The sequence below is a fragment of the Dasypus novemcinctus genome, chromosome 2 (genome assembly GCF_030445035.2).
Source record: "Dasypus novemcinctus isolate mDasNov1 chromosome 2, mDasNov1.1.hap2, whole genome shotgun sequence".
NCBI classification, from domain to species: Eukaryota; Metazoa; Chordata; class Mammalia; order Cingulata; family Dasypodidae; genus Dasypus; species Dasypus novemcinctus.
Genome location: NC_080674.1, coordinates 149,290,685 through 149,314,558, shown reverse-complemented (window position 1 = coordinate 149,314,558; position 23,874 = coordinate 149,290,685). Strand labels below are relative to the sequence as shown.

The 23,874-nt window shown below is 41.6% G+C and overlaps 3 protein-coding genes across 3 annotated transcripts; all 3 read right to left on the bottom strand.

The window, feature by feature from the left end:
- Window positions 1–1,112: 1,112 nt before the first annotated feature.
- On the bottom strand, window positions 1,113–14,291 carry LOC111762772 (protocadherin beta-15-like). The gene has a single exon (XM_023587129.3). It carries the CDS (start codon window positions 13,916–13,918, stop codon window positions 11,546–11,548), a length of 2,373 nt encoding a protein of 790 aa, XP_023442897.2. The 5' UTR covers window positions 13,919–14,291; the 3' UTR covers window positions 1,113–11,545.
- A 622-nt stretch (window positions 14,292–14,913) lies between these two features.
- On the bottom strand, window positions 14,914–21,829 carry LOC101446173 (protocadherin beta-15-like). The gene has a single exon (XM_023587130.2). The coding sequence runs from the start codon at window positions 18,674–18,676 to the stop codon at window positions 16,325–16,327; it is 2,352 nt and encodes a 783-aa protein (XP_023442898.2). The 5' UTR covers window positions 18,677–21,829; the 3' UTR covers window positions 14,914–16,324.
- LOC101433381 (protocadherin beta-18-like) lies at window positions 21,761–23,344 on the bottom strand. The gene is given in 4 exon segments (XM_058285102.1): window positions 21,761–22,935; window positions 22,938–23,073; window positions 23,076–23,188; window positions 23,191–23,344. Coding segments are annotated over 4 exon segments (1,578 nt in total).
- Between the last annotated feature and the right edge of the window lie 530 nt (window positions 23,345–23,874).

Sequence of the window (23,874 nt, the reverse complement as noted above, 5' to 3'; positions counted from 1 at the left end):
TTCCTCTTTGTGTTTCCTTGTCACATCATCTTGTTGCATCAGTTCATTGTGCCAGCCTATCACACCAGCTTGCTGTCTTGCTTGTCTTCTCCAGGAGGCACTGGGAAGCGAACCCAGGACCTCCCATGTTATAGGTGAGAGCTCAATCACTTGAGCCACATCTGCTTCCCTCCCATATGTGTCTTAAGGGGTGAACACTCAATTAATGTTTTCCCACATTCACTGAATACACCGAAGTTCTCTCCAGTATGAGTTCTCTAGTGCACATTTACATTTGGATTCTGGCTGAAGGTTTTACCAAATTGATTATCCTCACAACATTTCTCTCCAATTTTGAATCTCTTCTGCACAGTAGAGATAAAGGTCTTTCTGAAAGATTTTCCAATTTAATTTTGTTTAAAGAGTTTCTTCACTATGCAAATTCTCAAGTATCTGTTCTTTGTCTTGTACTAATATTCTATACCATGGCAAAAAGGATGGGAATTATTGAATTAGGAAAAGTTTATATTGTAGGTTAAGTAGTCTAATACTAATTTAAGGTAGACTGTGGTAAGTTAAGATCATGTATTGTTATTCTTAGGGTAAATATACTATCAAAAAGATAAAGGTTTAAAAAGTCAATTGAAGATATAAAACGGGAAGACAAAAAAATCACAATTAAGTTCAAAGAAAGCAGAAAATGAGGCACAAAGGAATGAAAATAAAAAATATGTAGAAAAAATGCAAGAGGCACAATCATATAAATATGTACATGAATTATAAATGGAATGGAGTCTCCAATAAAGGGGAGAAATTATAAGACTGGGTAACAAATGGGATACAACTCTATTTTTTAACAAAAGATTCACTTTTAATATTAAGACACATGTTGAAAGTTAAAAATGTTGAATAAGATATACTGTGCAAACCCTAAGCATAAGAAATATGGGGTGACTATTTTAGTATTTGACAATGAGAATTATTGTGGATGAAAAGGGACATTTCATAATAATAAGTGTCAATTAACCATAAGATAAAACAATTCTAACTATGTACACACCTAATAACAGAGCTTCAAAACATATGAAGTAAAAAAAGTCTTAGCTGAAGGAAGAAATAGACAAATTCACAAATACAGTTGGAAATTTTAATACCCCTTTCTCAGTAGTTAATAGAATAAGTAGACAGAAATTGAAAAAAATAAAGAAGACTTAAACAACATTATAAATCAACTTGATTTAATTGATATTTATAGAGCACTACACTCAAAATCTATAGAATACACATTTCTTTCAAGTGCATATGAAAAGCTTCCAAGATAACCCATAAAAAAAGACTCAGTAAATTCCAACGGATTGCAATCATACAGAATATGCTCACAGGCAAAAACAGAATTAATTTGGATATCAATAATGATCCAGGATACTTGAAAATTAAACCATGGGCAAAAAATGAAATCACCAGGAAAATTATAGGTAAGTTGAAACTGAATGATATTGAAAAGACAACATATTCAAAATCATGGAATGCAGCTTAAGCCATGCTTAGAGAAAAATTCATGGCTGTAATCTATATTTTTATATATTTCCTTTATATTAGCAAAGAAAGACTTAGGGTCAAGGATTTAAGTTTTCAGAAAAGCTAGAAAACTAAATCCAAAGTAAGTCAGAGATAAAAAACATAAGTGAAAATCAGGGAAATAGAAAACAGAGAGTAATAGGAAAATAACAAGGGCTGGTTCTTTGAAAAGATTAATAAAAATTGATATAATTCTAGCAATACTGACAAAGAAAAAAGGAGAAAAAACACAAAATTAATGCCAGGAGAAAATACATAAATTCCTAATATCAGCAAGACTTCTTTCACTACAGATCTAAACTTTATGCCAATAAATTCAACATCTTAGATAACATACACAAATCCATTAAAAGCACAAGTTACCAAAACTGACACAAGAAGAAATAGAAAAATATGAATTCCTGCACATCTATTTAAGAAATTGAGTTTGTTCGGCAGCCCCAAGACAGGACTCTATATAGGCCTTGAGGCTATAGGATGACCACATTCCCAGACAGCCCAATGATGCCCCAACCCCAGGTTCCCTGAGTACCAGGGAAAAAAAAGTGAAGTTGAATTTGCAATGAAAAACATTCCTACAAAGAAAATGCCAATCACAGATGCCCTCTGTGGTAAGTTCAAATACATAAAGAAGAAATAATAAATATCTTACACAAACTCTTTCAGAAAATAGAGAGCACGTCCCAAATCATTTTACAAGACCAGTTCAACCCTGAACCAAAAACCTGACAAAGACATTTAAAGAAAAAAATTATAAACCAATATCACTCATGACTGTAGATTCAAAAAATCTCCACAAAATAGTAGTAAATTGAATCTACCTAGTAGTTAATATTTTTCACACTGCTGCTGTAACTTGGAAGGAAAAGGTAAATAATTTGCTGGTCAATTACAGCCATAAAAGCATCCTTCTTTCCTAAATTCATGGGATTCCAGCTTATTGGATCACCTTGAATGTCTTTTGTATTCTTCCACTGTTGCTGCTGTTATCCCATATTTGGAATGGTAAGGAATTTCACTGCTCAAATTCTTGCTGTGACCACCATCACTACTGCAATGATCACCATTTGAACTTGAGTGGAAATAACCAACAGGCCTGAACTAGGGTGAGTCAAGTGTCTCATACACAAAAGGTAAGGGTCACCCAAAAATTTAGTAATAAAGATAAATAACTATTTAATGCAATATTTTAAAAAATCAAAATTAACACAAAAATTCATGGTGAAGAAAATTTCAAAATTTAGAATAAAGACAGATTTCAACCCTATCCTTGCACAGCTTGGCTACACTGACCTCATCCTAATCCCATCCCAGTCAGATTCCACTGTCAACCTTGTTTTCTAATCTTAGTGGGAAAACTACCATGTCTGTTTTAAAGCTCCCTCTCCTAGGCTGCTCCTTCAAGGCCAAAAAGGCCATCAACTTCTAGATCCAACAAAGTTGGGATTGTTATATTTACGAAGAGAAAATACCTTTACTTTGCAAATATGATCTCTTCTGGAATATATTGCTAATGCCAATTTTATTTCATAATATATATAAAAGGAAAAACATCTTTACAATGTGGAAAAATTATGTAAAAGCAAAGTTACTTTGATATATATCTGTACATGTAGTGCATTTCCACCATCTACCAAAGTCATCCCACACATACGCACAAATGGACACATACTCTGGGTGCAGCTGTGGAGTTGTAAATTGTTGCGGCATTATTATTCTGTATAATGATAGAACATTTATTGATTTTTCTGGACTATGCTGTTAAACTAGAAGTAATGCTCTTTTCCAGTTATTCCAGATTAATCCAAGAAAAAATAAAAGTATTAATTATTTGGAATGCCTCTAAATTCTACATTTTCCCAAAAAATTCTTTGTAAAGTAAGATAAAAAATGAGTAGTAGATACTTTTCATTTAGGTCTCTTGTCCTGAGTTAAAACATACATCTGCATCCAAGACTATTAAAAAAGATTGTTAGCTTTAAAAAAAAAAAGATTGTCAGGAATTATATTAAATAAAAAAGGAATAGGAATGAGCTTCCTTCTCTTGTTTGGTATTCTAATTGACATTATCTTAAAAATGACCCTCATTGCCTACAAGTGACAGGAACTACTTCTAAGGACTTGAGTGCTACTGATAAGTGACTGGAGGAAATAGTATTTGCTGCCCTCTAGCCCATTAGGAGACATAATGGGTATCACAAGTATGGGCCCAACTCCTGAAAGTGGTGATATTCACCAGACATTCTATAAAGTCCCAGTTTGTCAGAAACTGTATGTTAAAAGCAATTGCTGCTGTCAGAAACATAAAAAACAAAACTTAACCAAGGAGCTAGATCACTTTGATATTGCATCTCTTCCTTTGATATATTACTGAGGGTGTGGTTAGCCTTGTGAGAAAAAAATCACTGAAGAAAACATGCTAATGACTACAGTAGTGGCTAAAATGAATGTTTCAAGGGAGACTTTGGAGAAGAAAGAGGTATTACAGGCTTCACTGGTCTTATTTCTCATTGAATGAGGAAACACCATCCATCAACTGCCACCACTCCAGAAGGTCTACATTGATCTCCCTTGGCATCAGTTTTCTTTAGGGAGCTCAGTAATTTACTTAAATTCAGCATGATTGCTGAGTTATTAAATAGAACCATTACACAGAAAAATTTCTGAATGTTCCAAGTAATTGACATACCATCTCTCTGCTGCTCTGATTGTGAAATAAAGTTCTTTAATTTTTGTGGATATACACATAAGAGTTAAGAAAGGTTAGCTGTGATTCCCTTCACCTTAAATCACTAGTAGTTTTGTCTACTGACATATACAGATATTTATTTGCTTCTCTTTATTCTGGGGAGAACATGTATCTCTTACCCCATTATAATATGTGAAACAAATGGGAACAGCTATATTATTTAAGAAAAAACAACACCCACCTCCTGCCCACAGCTTAGAGCTGACACATACACATTCCCAGGATTTCTAAACTTGGGACCAGAAAAAGCATGAGTCAGTTTTGGTTAAAAAAATAACTGAGCAACTGCAGGGAGAGGGAAGAAGAGGTGTGATTTGGGGGCATTTTCAGGACTTGGACTTGTCCTGAATGATATTGCAGGGACAGTGCAGGATATTATATATCCTACCATAACCTACTGAATGGACTAGGGGAGAGTGTAAACTACAATGTAAACTATAATCCATTTGCTGTAGCAGTGCTCCAAAATATATTCATCAAATGCAATGAATGTGCCATACTGATGAAAGAGGTTGTTGATGTGGGAGGAGTGGGGGTGGGGTGGGGAGTGGGGTATATGGGAACCTCTTTTTTTTTTTTAAGATTTATTTCTCTTCCCTTCCGCCACCCCCCCACGTTGTCTGTTCTCTGTGTCTATTTGCTCTGTCTTCTTTGTTCGCTTCTGTTGTTGTCAGTGGCATGGGGAATCTGTGTTTCTCTTTGTTGTGTCAGCTCTCCATGTGGGCGGCACCATTCTTAGGCAGGCTGTACTTTCTTTCGTGCTGGGCGGCTCTCCTTACAGAGTGCACTCCTTGCGGAGTGCACTCCTTGCGTGTGGGGCTGCCCTACGCGGGGGACACCCCTGCGTGGCACCTCTGTGTGGCAAGGCACTCCTTGCGCACATCAGCACTGCACATGGGCCAGCTGCACATGGGTCAAGGAGGCCTGGGGTTTGAACCGCGGACCTCCCATGTGGTAGACGGACGCCCTAACCACTGGGCCAAGTCCGCCGCCCCATCTTATGTTTTTTAATGTAATATTTTGTGTGATCTGTTATCTTTTTTTAAAAAAAGACAATAAAAGATAAATTAATTTTGAAAACCTGAGAATTTTTAGGCTCTTGAAACATGAAGATATATTTTGCCATGTATAGGAAGCTGTTCTGCAGCAAAAAAAGAATAAAACCAGCAGGTAGAAAAGAGCACAGGACAGATAGGATAGAGATACTGGTTTTTCAAGTCCTTGTTTCTAGTTGTTTTTAAGGTCTTGCACTTCAGTCAGTTGGTTTCCATACATATCTTAAATTATACTATATACTCAAATACCTTTTCACCTAATTCTGTTTTTTTACTTCTTGAGTTTGAACTGGGTTTCTTTTGGTTACAACTAAGAGAATTTAGAACAAAACAGAGATATGAAGTTTGTAAGAGATCTGTCTGTTTACTACATTTCTTTGTTACTGTCAAGTATGAATTTCTAAGTCATGTTTAAATAATAATATAATAGAGATGTGGAAAATCATATGGTTTCTGTGGTATGTTGAATTATGAACTCCAGAAAAAAAACGTTGTTATTCTTAATCAATTGTTGTGGGTGTGAACCCATTGCAAATAGGACCATTTAAAGATGTTATTCTTAGTTAAGTTGTGGCCCAACTGGATGAAGCTTGGCCTTAATCCTGTTACTGGAGGCTTTAGGAGAGAAAATCAGGGTAAGAATCCAGAAGCCAGTAGAACTTGGTAGAGAAAGGGGAGGATATTGTCATATGATGGCTCAACCCAAGGATCGCCAGAAGCCAGTGCCAGAACAGACTTCACGGAGAAAGCATCATCTTGCTGATGCCTCAATTTTGGAATTCTCCTACCCTCAAAAACCATGATCCAATAAATTCCCATTGTTTAAGCCAGCCCATTGTGTGGTATCTGTCTTAACACCCTGGAAAACTGGAGATGGGTTGAGAGAGATGAGGGTCCTCCAAGAAGTATGCCCAGGAATATCTTTAGCTTCCATTCTCTGTGTTCTGAAATTAGGGATGGTGTGGCTTCTCTGAGACAGATCAGACTTTTAATAACTGTCATACAGAAATTTCATGTCAGAAAGTGACAGAAATTGGTCAAAGGGATTTTTGTTTAGCATCTAATGTAATGTCCAAACAATGGACATTTTCAATAATTTGAATAGCTCTGGTTCTTGACCCACTCACTCATTTTTGGTGACTGACAGAAAGTGGTGCCGATGACTTGTGGTAGAGCCCATGCAGCAGTTTTCAGGCTAGTGATCCAGCAAATGGAGAGAATGTTCTGATTATTTTTTGTTGCTTTCTCAGCATAAGTGGTGGAGGTTCTGCCCAGATTCAATTTCTGCACATGGAATATTCTAATTAGGCCTTCTTTCAAGTTAAAGTTCCAATATCCACCATGAAAGCAAATTCTCATTGCATATTTTGCTGTATTTGGGGAAAAAGGCACAAATCCCTCCCTAAATAGATTGGGAAACATAGATAAGAAAAAAAGTTTCCTTTGTTTAGCACCTATATTCTATTGTTTTTACAGGAAAGTGATAAGAGAATAGGCTTTGGATTAATAAAAGTATTTATTATTTTCATGTATTCTCATTCTCATATGAAGAAAATATATCATTACAGAGTGCTCATCTAGGATTTATGAAATATATTAGGGGTTTATCCTAAGAATAACTCATAATATTCCATTATTACTTCCTAACACCCAGAAAGATCCCTGCTGGTATGGTCAAAGTTCCAAATTTCACCATACTTCCTCAAAATTTAGCCACCAGACAAAGTAGATTCATTCATATACATGCATATATTAATATCAGCTAATTTTCCATTTTTATGTTAATAGTGCTAGAATAGAGGCAACATGATATTTTCAACAGTGGTTTGGAGGACAGTGAAAGAAATGCTGCAGCTCATTTTCATGATTATGTCAAAAAATACAGTGAATATAATTCTTAGGAAACCATCCTCCACATTTAAATACTTCTCTGTGAAGGATTTAAGCTCTTTTACTTTCCATTTATTGGGCTAAGGTACCTCACATATGAATGATGTTGTGTGACCACAAACACTTATGTTCTCCAAACAAACTCTATTTGGGAAGAAAGGACAATTGCCTTAGCTAATATCATAAAAGGCAAATTGGAACTCACAGAGACTTTGAAGGAAGGCTACAAAGTCTGAAAGAGAAAAAAGGAAGGAAAATGAATGATTCTATGCTGATGGAAGTTTCTATCTTGGTAAGCCTACTTTGGAACAATGTTCAAGATTCTGTTCTAGGTGCTATGTGTGACACAAAGATTTCAATTCTCATCAGCAGCCATTTCCTTTTATAATTTCAGATTGCTGACAAGCTTATGAAGATTTTCAAGATCTATACTAAATCAATTAATTTCACTAAGTAAAATTTTTGGCCCTGCTATTTCCATGCCTGAGAGAGAACTGGGTGTTCTGGATTGCTAAATAAACACCATAGTCTTCTTGCTCAAGACATCATTAATGCTTGTTTGAAAGTATGTCTGGCATTCTATTCCCTAAAATTCAACTGTTTTGGATGCCACTAGCCAGGAATGTTCGTTTGAAAGCTTAATTATCTGTGTGGTGTGTTTTGCATTAGCCAAATCAAGAAATAGTTGAAAATATAAAGTCAATACTAGAGGCTCAGAGTACAGAGCACTTTTCTGCCAAGCGTCTCATACATCCTCAATAGACAATGTGGAACCCAGTCAGACAACGGTGTAACTAAATCTTACTCTTAAGTAGGAGTGATATATAGTTTGGAATACATTTATTTGTAATCCAATGGAAAACCCAAATGAAGTTGCATAAACACATAGGTGATTATCTTTATTATGCAACAGAAAACCTGGAAAACACAGTGTAGAATTGTTTCATCAGCTCAACAATGCTATCAGTAATTTAAGGGCTTTCTATCTTTCCATTTTGTCACTCTTAGCATATAATAAGCCTTTGTATTAGGGTATTCATCTCATGGTTGCCAAGTTGGTTGCTTCAATTCCAGGCTTATTCCCCATTATGCATTCCAGTGAAGAAAAAGGAAGAAGGGTAAAAGATTTAAGGACCATGCCACTTCAGACAAACCTGTTGAAAAGCCCAAATCCCCCAACTGAACTTTTAAACCAGTGACAATAAGTGGGGAGTCATATGACACTCCTAGCTGCAAGGGGTTATGGTAATGTGAATATGTGGGGAGGCAAGGAAAAATAGACTTGGGAATGCTTTTTTGGGTAGACATTTGTATTAGTTTCCAAACACTGCTGAATCAAATTACTATAAACGTAGGGACCTAAAATAATATGAATTTATTATTTCTACAGTTCTAGAGGTCAGAAGTCCAAAATTGGTCTCATCAGGAAAAAAATCAAGGTGTTGGCAGGGCTTTATTCCTTTCCAAAGGCTCTAGAGAGAATCCTTTTTCTTGCCTTTTCCAGTTTCTAGAGGCTGCCCACATTCCTTGGCTAGTGACCTCCTGTCATTTTCAAATCCACAATGGCCATCAAGTCTTTTTGACATCTCATCACATCACTCTGACACACTCTCGTTCTGGCATCCACTTCTACTTCCAAGGACTCATATAATCATATGTGTCCACCCAGATAATCTAGGATATATTCCTATTTAAGACCAGCTAATTAGCAACCTTAGTTCTATATACAATCTTAATTCCCCTTTGGGATGTAATTTAACCTACTCAGTTTCTGGAGATGAGGACATGGACATCTTTGAGAACCATTGTTCTCCCTACCACATTCCACTCTCTGATCCCCAAAGATTTACATCAGTCTCAAATGCAAAATTCAATTGCTCCATCCCAAGGTACCCAAAAGTCTCATCCCATTACAGCATCAATTAAAAATTCAAAAATTTATCTATTAATAATTCATCAGCTCAAAAATACCCAGTCTCATTATCTAAAGCTTCTAAATTAGGTATGGGTGAAAATCTGGATATGAGACTTCCTGGGACACAATTCCTTCCACCTGTCAAATTAAACAAGTTTTCTGCTCCCAATATGCAGTGATAGGACAGGTGCAGGATGTACAGACATTTCAGTTCTAGAAAGGAAGAAAATGAAATTAAAAATAATCACCTTTCCCAAGGTAGAAATTCATGCAGGAAAACTCCATTTTCTCCATTCAAGGCCTGGGAATAATCCTCTATGGCTTGCACCTCCACCCTCTGGACTTGAGGCTCCAACTTCTGAGTCATCCTTCCTTTTACTTGAAAGATAGCATGTGTTTGCAGGTGAGTAGTTCATCAGCCTGGTTTCTTGCCTATAGAATTTGATGTGTATAATGATCTTATTTCATTTTGTCTTCTCTGTCCCTTTCAGTCCAAGCTGGCAGTGTGTGGGTCTGTTGGTATAACATTCTCAAGAATCTTATTGGTCTCCTGTGTATGTCACAGAGATTTACTTCATTAGACAAGAAGCTCCTCCACAGTTCTTTCATGGATAATCTCATCTCTTTTCCTGGTTTCTGCTGAGTGGCATGCCTAATATACTCAAAGAGCCTTCTGTGTGGCTGAATACTCTGACCTTTTGATCTTTTCAAGGCACTAGCAAAAGATTGTCCAGCTACATGGTTGGCTTCCTCTTTAATGTATGATTTTATGGCAGTGAATTTCCTAATGTTAGCATCTTTTGCAGTCTGGATAGGTTGATAATTTCCCAAATTATCAAGTCTTAATTCTTTTTTGCTTTACAGTTTCCTTTGTCAATTTCACTTCTCTTACTTTTTACTGTAAGCAGCAAGAAAAAAATCAAGCCACATCTTCAATACTTCACTTGGGAATTACCTCAGCTAAATACCCAAGTTCACTGTTTACAAGTTCTGCTTTTACATGACTACAGGGCACAATTCAGCTAAGCTCTTCCTCCCATTATAGAACAAGGATTCCTTTTCCTCCAGTTCCCAATAACAATTCTCATTTCTTTTTGAGTCTTTACCAGCAGTACCTTTAACATTCATATTTCTACCAAAAGTCTGTTTACAATGATTTAGGCAAAATATATTTTAGCTACCATGCTTCTCATTTCCTTCTGAGTCCTCACTAAGCAGAGTTTTAACATCCATATTTCTAGTAACAGTATGTGCAAAGCATCCTAAGCTTCCTTTATAAAGCTCCTCAAAATTCTCCCAGTCTTGTCTCCATTGCCTAATTCCAAAGCAACTTCCACATTTTTAGGTATTTGTTACAGCAGCACACCACTTCCAGGTATCAAAATCTGTATCAGCCAGGGTTCAACCAGAGAAAATGGACATGTATGGGATATATGTTATGAGATTTATTGTAACAAATTGACTTATTTGATTGTGGGAATTGTCTAGGCAAGTCCAAAATCTATAGGGCAGACCATGGGGAATTGCAGGTGAGAACTCTGGGGCATGAGCTGAACTGCTGTCAGTAGGAAGAATTTTCTCTTTCTACTAGGGAAACCTTGGCTCTGCTTTTAAGGCCCTGAGCTGACTGAACCAGGCCCACCCAGATTATCTAAGACATTCTCCCCATACAGCTTAATAACAATCCTAATTCATATGAACTTCTATTTCCCTTTGCCATATAACATAACATATTCACAGGTTCCAGGGATTATTAGGTAGTCTTTTGGGGGGACCATTTTTCTATCTATCACACCATTCTCTAGTATCCACAAAGGTGAGAGGCTCCTGGAGATAGAGGAGTGCCGGCACTGATTATTTTTCCAAATCAATCAACCTCACTCCAAACTATTTTTTAATAAATGGAAAAATACAGTCATTGAGAGAAACTGGGCAAGGGTAAATATGTACTTCTTCCACCCCAGAATGAAAAAGGGTTATAGAGAAGCCATGGCTCTGTAAATAAATAAATCTAAAAGGGGTTCTATTATTTTTAAAATACAGTAGGATAAAAGGAATTACACATTTTTCGGTAGTTTCATGTAGTATGAAAGGTACTTATAAAATCAAAATTATGCTTATAGGAGGGATTAACTTAAATCCATCATGAATAATAAAAATTTAATTAGAAATAGGAAATTGTGAAATTCCCTGACATAGTTTTTACTAAAATGGAATAACTAGAAAAACAATTACAGAACCTAGTCAATAAGTCAGGAGTAATATTAGTAAGGAAAATAGTAGAGAAAAAAGAAAAAAGTGGAATTACAGATTATTACAGGATTAAATAAAAGAAAGAATAATAAAGGAGACTAAACTAATAAACTCAGTGGGGAAGTTTTAGATATCTAAACTGTTCGGGAAGACGGGGTTTCCTTCTGTTTTCCTCCCAGGTTCCTGGCCCAGAAGGTTGGGAAAGACAGGCTTAAAGAATTTGAACTCATTACTCTCAGAGCCTCCCCTCAGACACACCTCGTACTGGTAGCTCTGGGACAGGGTCCCGGTGCCGCTCACGTCCACCAAGTGGCCCGGAAAGGGCCCCGCGGGCACCGAGGCCGCCCTGCTCCTCCTGCACAGCCGCACCGCGACGAACAGCAGCACCGAGAAGAGGAAGAGCGACGACACCGAGGCCAAGGCCACCACCAAGTAGCCGGTGAGCGCGTCGGCCCGCGCAGGGCCGGCGGCCGCCTCGGGCAGCGGCAGGTAGGGCTGGGAGAAGCCGTCCACCAGCAGCACGTGCAGCGTGACGCTGGCCGACAGCGGCGGCTCGCCGTTGTCCCTGACCAGCACCAGCAGCCTGTGCTTGGGCGCGTCGCGCTCGCTCAGCAGCCTGGCGGTGCGCACCTCGCCGTTGTGCGCCCACACGCCGAACAGCCCGGGCTCCGTGGCCTTGAGCAGCTGGTAGGACAGCCAGGCGTTCTGGCCCGCGTCGCCGTCCACCGCCACCACCTTGCTCACCAGGTAGCCCGCCTCGGCCGCCCTGGGCACCAGCTCGGTGCAGGGCGCAGAGCCGTTCTGCAGCGGGTACAGCACGAACGGCGCGTTGTCGTTGGCGTCCAGCACCTGCACGCGCACGCGCGCCTCGCTGCTCAGCGCCGGGGAGCCCGCGTCGGCCGCGCGCACGCGGAACTCGAACGCCTGCAGGGCCTCGAAGTCCAGCGCCCTGAGCGCGAACAGCTGGCCGCTGTCGGCGTTGACGGAGACCAAGGAGGCGAGCGGCAGGTGCGCGTCCTGGGGCGGCAGCAGCGAGTAGGTGACCTGGGCGTTGGCGCCCGCGTCTGCGTCTGTGGCGCTGACGCTGCCGATGTGCAGCGCGGGGCTGTTGTTCTCGCGGACCAGCAGGGTGTAGGAGGTGCGGGTGAAGGCGGGCGCGTTGTCGTTGACGTCGGAGACCTGCACGGTTATCACGTGCTCGGTTTTTAGGCTGGGGGATCCCAAGTCGGTGACTGTGATGGTGACGTTATACTCGGCTCTGCTCTCTCTGTCCAGTGCACCTTCTGTTACCAGGGTATAAAAATTCTCTGCAGATGGTTTCAGGAGGAAGGGGAGATCACCCGCGATCGAGCACGTCATCCTTCCGTTATCTCCTGAGTCTCGGTCTCGTATCCTAAATAGTGCCACTTCCGTTTCAGGGGAATTTTCCGGAATGGGACTGGTAAGTGATGAAATAGTTAATTCTGGGGAGTTATCGTTAATATCCACCACCTTAATGGAGACCGCGCATTTTCCAGAAAGTCCTCCACCATCAGTTGCCTTTATATCAAAGTCATATGAGGATACTGCCTCAAAATCTAATTTTTTAATTAATCGAATTTCTCCTGAAAGGCGACTTAACTCAAAGGTTTTGCTTATCTCCTGAGAACTATAAAAAAGTGAGTATGACAGCTCGCCATTAATCCCAGCGTCCAAATCCCTCGCGAAGACCTTGGCTACTAGGGAACCTACGTGGCTGTCTTCTGGGACCTGCACCTCGTAGAGCGTCTGCTCAAACTCAGGCGGGTTGTCGTTGATGTCCAAGACCACGATGCGGACCTGGGCTGTTCCGGACCGCGGCGGAGAGCCGCCATCCATCGCTGTGAGGGTTAATCTGAGCTCGGGCTGCTCCTCACGATCCAGCTCTTTGTCCAGCACCAGCTCTGGGTATCTCCCGCGGTCCCCCCGGTTTTGGGTGGAAACGTGGAAATGAGAGCCAGGACTTATATCGTAGTTTTGAACGTCGTTGTTGCCCACGTCCCAATCCTGGGCTTTTATCAAAGGAAACACAGCCCCAGGAGGGCTATTCTCTGGGATTTTCAAGGTCATTTCTCCTTCAGGAAACTCGGGAGAATGGTCGTTTACATCTCCCACCAGCAGCTCAGCTCGAAATACTGCCAATGGTTTTTTCAGTAACACTTGGAAATACAGGACACAGGGCTCGGTGGGGCCGCACAGCTCCTCCCGGTCCAGCCTCTCATTTAATATCAGCTCCCCGGTCCGCAGGTCAAGCTGCAGGCGTTGTTCATTATCCTCAAAGACCACCCGGGCTTCCCGCACAGCCAGCTCTCCCACTCCCACCCCCAGGTCTTTGGCCAGATTGGCCACAAAAGATCCCCTCTCAGTTTCCTCCATAACGGAATAACGCCGGGGTTCCCAGCCTGCCAGAGCCACTCTCAGCAAGAAAAAGAGAATCAGGACTTGCCTTTGTTGGGGAAAGCGCTCGCCTGCGGCCTCCATCTTTATTTCCGTAAATGCCTTTAGATTAGCAGGGCCCAGCTCTAACTCGCAGAGCTGAGGGACTGAGACAGCGATCGAGCTCGGTTGATAACCGTCCGGAAATGTCGGTGAGTAGCATGCTCTGGAGACTTACTAGTCCCAAGCTCTGCTTACGGGCATTTCTTTTGGCTATACAGATCTGAGGTAGAGTTCTTAGCATTTACTGGTGTCTTTTTTTTTTTTTTTTTTTTTTAATGCTTAGCCTGCAGCGCCACCATGCGTTGTCTTTGCTTTGAAAAGACTCGAACAAAGGACCTAAGATTTCTTTAAATGCTCTCAGGAAAACGGGTGAATTCCTCTAGGTTTACGTGTGGATTAACTCAGCATTCTCTTTCAAATTCTAAACAGCCTATATGCTAGAATTGTGGTTCTCCTTGGTTGAATTATAACAAGGAAAAAACTACAAGTATATTCTAATTTATGACACTTTCCACATAAGACCAGAGAGTTCTGCTTTTATGAGACTTTCAAACTATGGGGAGATGTTTGTGAGGGCATTTCCTAGCTTTTCTCCATGGTATATGTGTAAATAGTAAATTGTTTTTCTGTATCGCTCATGAGTGTGAGAACTTTTTTTGTTCTCTGTCACATCCCAACATCTCGAAAAATGCCTGGCACATAAGTAAGTGCTCAACAAATATTAATTGAATGTCTCAATGGGGGAAAAATCACAATTTAAAAATCCGACAGATAGATTCTCCTCCTACTGTAGAAAGCCCGTCTTTTGCTGGGATCCCAGTTCATTATATGAACTGGATAAACAAGATATCAGGTTCGCAAGTAGCTATTTTTTTAATCCCCTTTTGAATAGTACGTTGAAACAACTTGGAATTCTCTAAAATACTTTTTCTTTAAATGACAAAATATCTTGGCTTTTATAAGAAAAGGAATACATTATAAAAAGAAATTACATAACAAGAAGGCTCTGATGATTCTATAAATAAAGCTTACATTCCTTTTATATACAAATTTTACATTGACAATGTTTATTTTACACTGATGCTATTAATATTGTAACACTGATGACTTCAGAAGAAGTTCTTTCTTATATAGTAGAATTTTCCAAGAACTTCTGTTAAACCATCCAAAAATTGAACATTGGAAAGATCCATCAATTACTCTCAAAATTATTTGTTCTTTTAAAAACTTTGTTTGTCCCTTACAAACTACCAATATTCTAGAAACTTTTTATCACAAATATTAATTATATTAATGTGAAAACCCACAATAAAATATTGAATTAATCATAAGACCCAGCTAACCAACCCATGCAAGAACATTTTAACATGCTTTTGACAAGAAGAAAACCCACTTAGCTATTTCAATTAGAAGGAAATTTATTATAAGAACACATGTTCTTCCAAAACTCAAAGAAGGAAATAGACTTGGGTGGTACTGGAAAATCCACAAAAAGGTGACCTTCATGATGCTCTGCTTCTGTTTATGCATCTTCTTTTATTCTTGTCTTTCAGTGAATTGACTTTCTGTGTTTCTTTCCATGCACTTAGGCAAATATGATATTACTTTCTTGTTACGTTCTTAACAATGAGAGTATATTATATCTGGTTTCTAAAGCCACTTTTAAAGCAGAGAGAATCAGATTGCTCTGATCAGCAATTCCTGCCTCCTTGTCTGATTATTTGAAATCACAGAGGGAGATAGGTCACCTGAAATGAACATGGCGGCAACATGTTCTGCTGAAGAGAGGAGTGGTTGCTAGAGAAAGAGGGGTGTGGCCTAGAGAGATACCACATAAGGGATTTATTCTTGTAAAATCTTGAGATAATTTAGCCGTCTTTCAGTAATATTCATATATATCATATATTGAAGGTTACTATAAAGAAGGGGGGAAAACTAAGTATGAGGGAGATTGTAGTATTTTCCATTTAATGCAACTGTGAAATAAAACCCTTTTTGCAAACATTTCTCCATTTAAAATTTTAAAAAAACATGTAAGTACAATATTGGATTAAACAAAAGACACATTACTAATTAATTATATTTGTATCACAATTGTCTTCTAAGGAAAACCACAAGTATCAACAACTTATAAAAAAGTTTTTGGACAGCAATGGCACAGAGAATAGGGCTGGGATGATCTTCAATAGTATTTGAAATAGAAATGTTGATAAATTGAACAAATATGATTTTATGTAATGGAATAAGATGGAAGGTTCTATTGTCTTCATCAAAATGGAAATAAAAGAGTAAATATGAGGATATACTAAAGGAAAATTTCTAATTTCCTTATGTAGGAAAATGAAATTAGGAAAAGAAAATATATACAGACCCGAATACCTAATGCAGAAGTATTATATTAGAAAGAAATAACTTTCGTGATAACTGTTCTGAAAGTTCAACAGATTCCTAACTGAATCCAAAACCATCTCCAAAGTTGGAATTTTCCTCCACATGATTGATAGACTTCTGTTGGTTGGGGACAAGAGACTTCAGGCACTTGAACTCTCTGCTCTCTGAGCCTCCCGCCAGATACACCTCATATTGGTAGCTCTGGGACAAAGTACCAGTGCCGCTCATGTCGACCAAGTGACCTGGAAAGTGGTCCGAGGCCGCCCTGCTCCTCCTGCACAGCCGCACCGCGACGAACAGCAGCACCGAGAAGAGGAAGAGCGACGACACCGAGGCCAAGGCCACCACCAAGTAGCCGGTGAGCGCGTCGGCCCGCGCAGGGTCGGCGGCCGCCTCGGGCAGCGGCAGGTAGGGCTGGGAGAAGCCGTCCACCAGCAGCACGTGCAGCGTGACGCTGGCCGACAGCGGCGGCTCGCCGTTGTCCCTGACCAGCACCAGCAGCCTGTGCTTGGGCGCGTCGCGCTCGCTCAGCAGCCTGGCGGTGCGCACCTCGCCGTTGTGCGCCCACACGCCGAACAGCCCGGGCTCCGTGGCCTTGAGCAGCTGGTAGGACAGCCAGGCGTTCTGGCCCGCGTCGCCGTCCACCGCCACCACCTTGCTCACCAGGTAGCCCGCCTCGGCCGCCCTGGGCACCAGCTCGGTGCAGGGCGCAGAGCCGTTCTGCAGCGGGTACAGCACGAACGGCGCGTTGTCGTTGGCGTCCAGCACCTGCACGCGCACGCGCGCCTCGCTGCTCAGCGCCGGGGAGCCCGCGTCGGCCGCGCGCACGCGGAACTCGAACGCCTGCAGGGCCTCGAAGTCCAGCGCCCTGAGCGCGAACAGCTGGCCGCTGTCGGCGTTGACGGAGACCAAGGAGGCGAGCGGCAGGTGCGCGTCCTGGGGCGGCAGCAGCGAGTAGGTGACCTGGGCGTTGGCGCCCGCGTCTGCGTCTGTGGCGCTGACGCTGCCGATGTGCAGCGCGGGGCTGTTGTTTTCGCGCACGAACAGGGTGTAGGAGGTGCGGGTGAAGGCGGGCGCGTTGTCGTTGACGTCGGAGACCTGCACGGTTATCACGTGCTCGGTCTTTAGCCTGGGCGTGCCCAGGTCAGTGACGGTGATGGTGATGTTGTACTCGGCTCTGCTCTCTCTGTCGAGCGCTTTTTCTGATACAAGCTTGTAGAAATTTTCAACAGAAGGTTTCAGCGTGAATGGGACATCTTCTTGGATGGAACAGACCATCTTTCCATTTTCCCCAGAGTCTCGGTCTTGAATACTGAAAAGAGCTACCGTCATCTCAGGGGAATTTTCTGGGATGGGGCTTGTAAGTGAAGCCACTGCCAATTCTGGGGTATTATCATTTATATCTATCACTTGCATCAGGACAGTGCACTTTCCAGAAAGACCTGCCCCATCAGAAGCCTTAATATCCACCTGATATGATGCACTTTTTTCAAAATCTAGTGCACTAATTATTTTAATGTCTCCTGTGAGTTCATTAATTGCAAATGTCTTGGCAATCTCTTCATCCCCGTAAAAAAATGAGTAAAATATTTCACCATTTATTCCTGTATCTAAATCTCTAGCAGAAACAGTGACAATAAGAGATCCAGGAGGGCTATTTTCAGGGACCTGCACTGTGTAGAGCGGCTGTGCAAACTCAGGGGCATTGTCATTGATGTCCAGGACGTCAATGAGGACCAGGGCGGTGCCAGTCTTGGGTGGAGCCCCTCCATCTACTGCCATGAGGGTTAACCTGAGCTCAGGCTCTTCCTCACGATCCAGGGCTTTGTCCAGAACCAGCTCTGGGTATTTTCTGCCTTCACTGCCATGGCGGGTGAGAATGTGGAAATGGGAGTTGGGATAGATGGTGTAGTTTTGAATGCCATTGATGCCTACGTCCAAATCTTGTGCATTTTTTAGTGGAAACACCATCCCCAGAGGACTATTTTCCATGATTTTCAGCATCATTTCTCCTACTGGGAACACAGGGGAATTGTCATTTATGTCACTGACCAAAATGTTAAACTTATATACCTCCAAAGGTTCCTCTAGTAACACCTGGAACTGCAACACACAAGGTTCAGTAGAGCCACACAGTTCTTCCCTGTCTGGTTTCTCATTTACTTGCAAATCTCCAGTCTGAAGGTTCAGCTGAAAATACTTTTTGTTATCGTTACTAATGACGCGAGCCCTCCGCCAGGACAGTTCACGTACCCTTAGCCCCAGGTCCTTTGCCAGATTGGCCACAGAATAACCACTCTCTGTTTCTTCTGCCACAGAATAACCTACGCGTTCCGAGCAAGTCCGAGCAAGCAAAACAAAGAGAAGAACTTGCCTTAGTCTAGGAAAGTGCTCCCCTTTAGCCTCCATTTCTCCAACACCAAAGCCTTTCAGGAAATAAGGCCTCAGACTGTGCCGTGTCCGGGTGCCTGTGTGGATCTGTATGTAGGCAATCTGCTCAGAGATGTAAGTTGGTCTGGGAAGCAATCCTTGCAGCACCTCAATTCCGTTAAGAAAGCCTCTTCTCTTATATAGATCTGCGTATGACTGCCTGTCTGAGCAGTAACCATCTGCAGTTCTGTTTTTGAACCTTAGCTTAGAGCGCCACCATGTGCTAGACTTAAACCTAATTTGTTAGAAATGTCACAAAACATAAGTTCCTCTTATATGGATTTTTGCAAAAAAAACCTGATTACATATATGGGGTGGTTTATAAATAAAAATGGTAATTTCTATTCTCCTATGAGATTTATGAATGTGGAAATTGTGCCAGACACTTTGGGAAATGATGCAAGCATAGAGTTAACTATATTTATTTGTTTATTCAACAAATATTTATTGATTTTTATATTATGTGTGAGGAACTGTACTGAGTGCTTGGAAAGCAGATCCCTTCTCTGGCCTTATGGAACTTGCAATATAGTGTCTGCTCTATTGCATGGTGAGAGTTCTGGGGGTGGTTGAGCAGAAAAAAAATGATGTGTAGCCATCAGTCTGTTCCTACAGAAGGAATATACACCACTGAACTCTTAAGTCATTGAAAGCATAGTAAATAAGAAATTCATTCACACATTTCAAAAGTGATAGACCAGCTAGAACTACTTTATTATGTAAATGCAATAGACAGCTTAAGAGACTGTGGATAATATTTCTAAATATCATCTAAGAACAATGTCCCTCTGTGAGCATGTTATATTCTCTTGTTACATTGTCTTTAACAATCTATAAAGAACATTTATATCTGTTACTAAAATTAAGGTGCATACATGTTGAAGCTGAGATTTACTGAATATTGAAAAGAGGAGAGCTAACATGTTTAAATTCATGTGAAATAGCAGGCTAAACTTATTCATAGGTAGGCATACTCTCAACTCCTTTTCATCAAGGAACTCCTGTATCCCTAGAGGATATCTTGGGATCCTGGTGTCCTTGCTTAGGACTTATTCCTAAGGAGGGGAAAACACCTTGTGGGGGATCCAGGTCTCTCCAATTACACTAACCATTAGCTAATATTTTAGTAAATGGTAGGCAATCTCGACTATTGTAATACTCTAGTTACTTGGCTAAGTGGGAAAACTTAATGTAGAGCAAGCATAAAAGTTGTGTTTCATATTGCCTTAATTCTCTTAAGATACAGGTCACTCAAATTGACATTCTATTTATTTTCCTCCAGAGAGTGAGACAAATGTGTTTTTAAAAAACTTTTAATGTGTGAAAACATGCTGGTCACAGTTAAAATCAGACAATTTTTCTTATAGAAAGATCTTAGTAATGGATCCAAACTCTTTATATGGACTTAAATGTCCTAGAAAATATGTCCCTAATGTAAATGCAGTTTTAATATTCTTGAGATCAAATTGGATCAAAGTTATTTGTCCACTCCCATGGTTCATCTCTCAAAAAAATGTTCTTTTTAAGATCATATTTTAAGCCTCCTAACTTAGGAGGAAGTTTGAAACTTTTTTCATGAGACTTTCTAGTAACAGAGTATGTGTCAATTCAATAATATTTATTGCTATTACTGAAATAATAAATATAATAAAGTAACTCACATGATCTATACATTAGGATTATATATATCGAGAAGATTTTACATTAAATGATAAAATAATCCTGTTCACATTGAACTCAATAAGCAGTTTTTAAAAGAAAATCTGTAAGGGAGGGTATCATGATCCTGAAAATAAGTACAGACCCCCAAAGAATAATCTGTGTTACTTTATAAATATTCCTGCAGACACTTAAAGTAATGGAGGGTAACCCAAATTGGAAACTCATTCCATAAAACCCTTTGTAGCACTTATCTGTTGAAAGATCTCACAAATTTAAATCTTATGACAAAAGTCTCTATTAATGATTAGTTATCTCTAATCTGTACATTTTTTATTCCATTCATTGATTAAGTCAATATTGACAGCGTGCAACACAGACCTGGGTTTGATGGAACATAGTTTGAGTATACAAAGCTGCAATTATATGTCATGCCTCTTTCAGTTGTAAGAAATCTCCAAGATAGGTTAAATAAAAGTTCTATTATTAGAAAACTGAAGTTCTGCTATAGAACCCAAGGGTTATTATATATTGGGAACCTAGGAAGGGCTGGAATTAGAATATCTTAATTGCAAATTCAGGGGCTGAGAGAATGATTCCCCCATCTTTTATCAGGAGTACATTGGACCAATTGAAATGGCCAGGAGAGGCAAAGAAAAGTAATGTAAACACAACAATAGAGATCATCTCCCTTGGGCAGTACAGGGAAATCCTCAGAAAAGGTAGGAGTCTGGGCTGAATAATACATTTTGCTAAGGATCCAAACTATTTTAACAAAACTATCTACCAGCAAAATGTACAGTTCACAAAATATTTATAAAGAAAAGTAAGTGCAGAAAAAATTCCTGCAATATTCGACAGAAAAGTAGAATGGAAAAATTGGTTATACTAAAAAAGAGAAATAAGAACCCCACCTAAATTTTTAACATCTTAAAAACCAATCTAACTAGATATCAAAACAATTTATTTTTTATTCATGTCATGCATTTTTCTTTATAATGTCAAACATATAAAAACTGATTTGGTAGGAGGATCTAGGGTACAGAACACCCAGAGAACATGACTGGGTCAAGTGTGCAATTAAGCTTGAAGGGAAAATGCTATATGTTCGAATAAATTATTTAATGTTGCATTTTGGAGCAAAGTCTAAGAAAATCTCAACTCCCTTAATTTTTTTCACAGTAAAATATAAAGAATAGCAGAAAATAAAGACAAATAACTTTGGAGTATTGACTACTCCTAACGTGAAGTTACCCAACACCAAGACTCTTACATTACAATAAATAAAATTTCAAAGAAATATCACTCATTCTAGAGTTCTGCATCATGATCAGATCCCTAATTGAACTCAAAACCATTCAGAGGTGGAATTTCCTTCCGTTTCCCTTTCAGTGTCCTGGGGTGCTACTTGAACTTCCAGGCCAGATATACCTCATATTGGTAGCTCTGGGACAGGGTCCCGGTGCCGCTCACGTTCACCACGTGGCCCGGAAAGGGCCCCGCGGGCACCGAGGCCGCCCTGCTCCTCCTGCACAGCCGCACCGCGACGAACAGCAGCACCGAGAAGAGGAAGAGCGACGACACCGAGGCCAAGGCCACCACCAAGTAGCCGGTGAGCGCGTCGGCCCGCGCAGGGCCGGCGGCCGCCTCGGGCAGCGGCAGGTAGGGCTGGGAGAAGCCGTCCACCAGCAGCACGTGCAGCGTGACGCTGGCCGACAGCGGCGGCTCGCCGTTGTCCCTGACCAGCACCAGCAGCCTGTGCTTGGGCGCGTCGCGCTCGCTCAGCAGCCTGGCGGTGCGCACCTCGCCGTTGTGCGCCCACACGCCGAACAGCCCGGGCTCCGTGGCCTTGAGCAGCTGGTAGGACAGCCAGGCGTTCTGGCCCGCGTCGCCGTCCACCGCCACCACCTTGCTCACCAGGTAGCCCGCCTCGGCCGCCCTGGGCACCAGCTCGGTGCAGGGCGCAGAGCCGTTCTGCAGCGGGTACAGCACGAACGGCGCGTTGTCGTTGGCGTCCAGCACCTGCACGCGCACGCGCGCCTCGCTGCTCAGCGCCGGGGAGCCCGCGTCGGCCGCGCGCACGCGGAACTCGAACGCCTGCAGGGCCTCGAAGTCCAGCGCCCTGAGCGCGAACAGCTGGCCGCTGTCGGCGTTGACGGAGACCAAGGAGGCGAGCGGCAGGTGCGCGTCCTGGGGCGGCAGCAGCGAGTAGGTGACCTGGGCGTTGGCGCCCGCGTCTGCGTCTGTGGCGCTGACGCTGCCGATGTGCAGCGCGGGGCTGTTGTTCTCGCGGACCAGCAGGGTGTAGGAGGTGCGGGTGAAGGCGGGCGCGTTGTCGTTGACGTCGGAGACCTGCACGGTTATCACGTGCTCGGTCTTCAGCCTGGGGGTGCCCAGGTCGGTGACTGTGATGGTGACGTTATACTCTGCTGTGATGTCTCTGTCCAGTGGGTACTTTGTTGTTAAGGTAGGAATTTTGAAGGTAGGCTTTAGTAGAAAAGAGAGATTTTCCTGAGTTGAATAATCAATCTCCCCGTCATTCCCAGGGTCTTTGTCCTACGCTGGAAAGACCACAATCTTGAGCCGATGAGCTCTTCAGGTGGGTTGGCATTCACACGTACAACTCGAATGACAATGAACGATTTTCCAGAAAGGTCCCTACAGTCCTTGGCCTGTGCATTTATTGTATAAGACTGAGTTAATTCAAAGTCTAGAAGGGTTTTTTAATGACTTTGCTAGAAATTGGGTGAATTTTGAATGTTTTTCTAATGTCTCTGGAGGCGTGGAGAAATGAATGGGATAGTTCTCCATTTATTCCCGCATCTAAATTGTAGCAGACACTGCGACGACCAAGGAGTCCAGAGGGCTGTTCTCAGGTACTTCAATCTTATAGACCTGCCTCTCAAACTCGGGGGCATTGCCATTAACTCCAGGCCCAAAACGCGAATCCCTGCTGCCCCAAACCCTGGGCGGAGAACGGCCGTCCATCACAGATAGCGTTCAACTAAGTTCAGGCTCCTCGATCCAGAGACTGGTCCAGTAGCCACCCCTCATCATCACCTTGAAATTGATGGAAATGGAGATTGGGCTTGATGAACAGTTTTGGACACCCTTCCTTCCTACATCCAAGTCCTGAGCAATTTTCCATTTGGAAGGAGGTTCCTGCAGTCGTACCTTCTGAGAGTTTCACCAGTATATGTCTACCTAGGAGCGTGGGAATGTGATATTTTGTCTTTGAAGCAAAGCTCACCCCTTCCCCCCCAAATTGCAAAGGAGTTTCAAATAACACCTGGAAATGCAATATACATGTCTCATTGACATCGCAAATTACCTCCAGGTCCAGTTTCTCACTTAGGGGCAAGTTGCCTGTCTGAGGATCCAACCACAAATGCAGCTTCTAGTCATCAAATAGATTCTGTCCTGCCTTGCAGCCAGATCTTCCACATCCAAACCCACGTCTTTCTCCACTCTGGCTTTAAAGGAGGCAACTTTGGTTTCCTACTTCAGGGAATAGCACT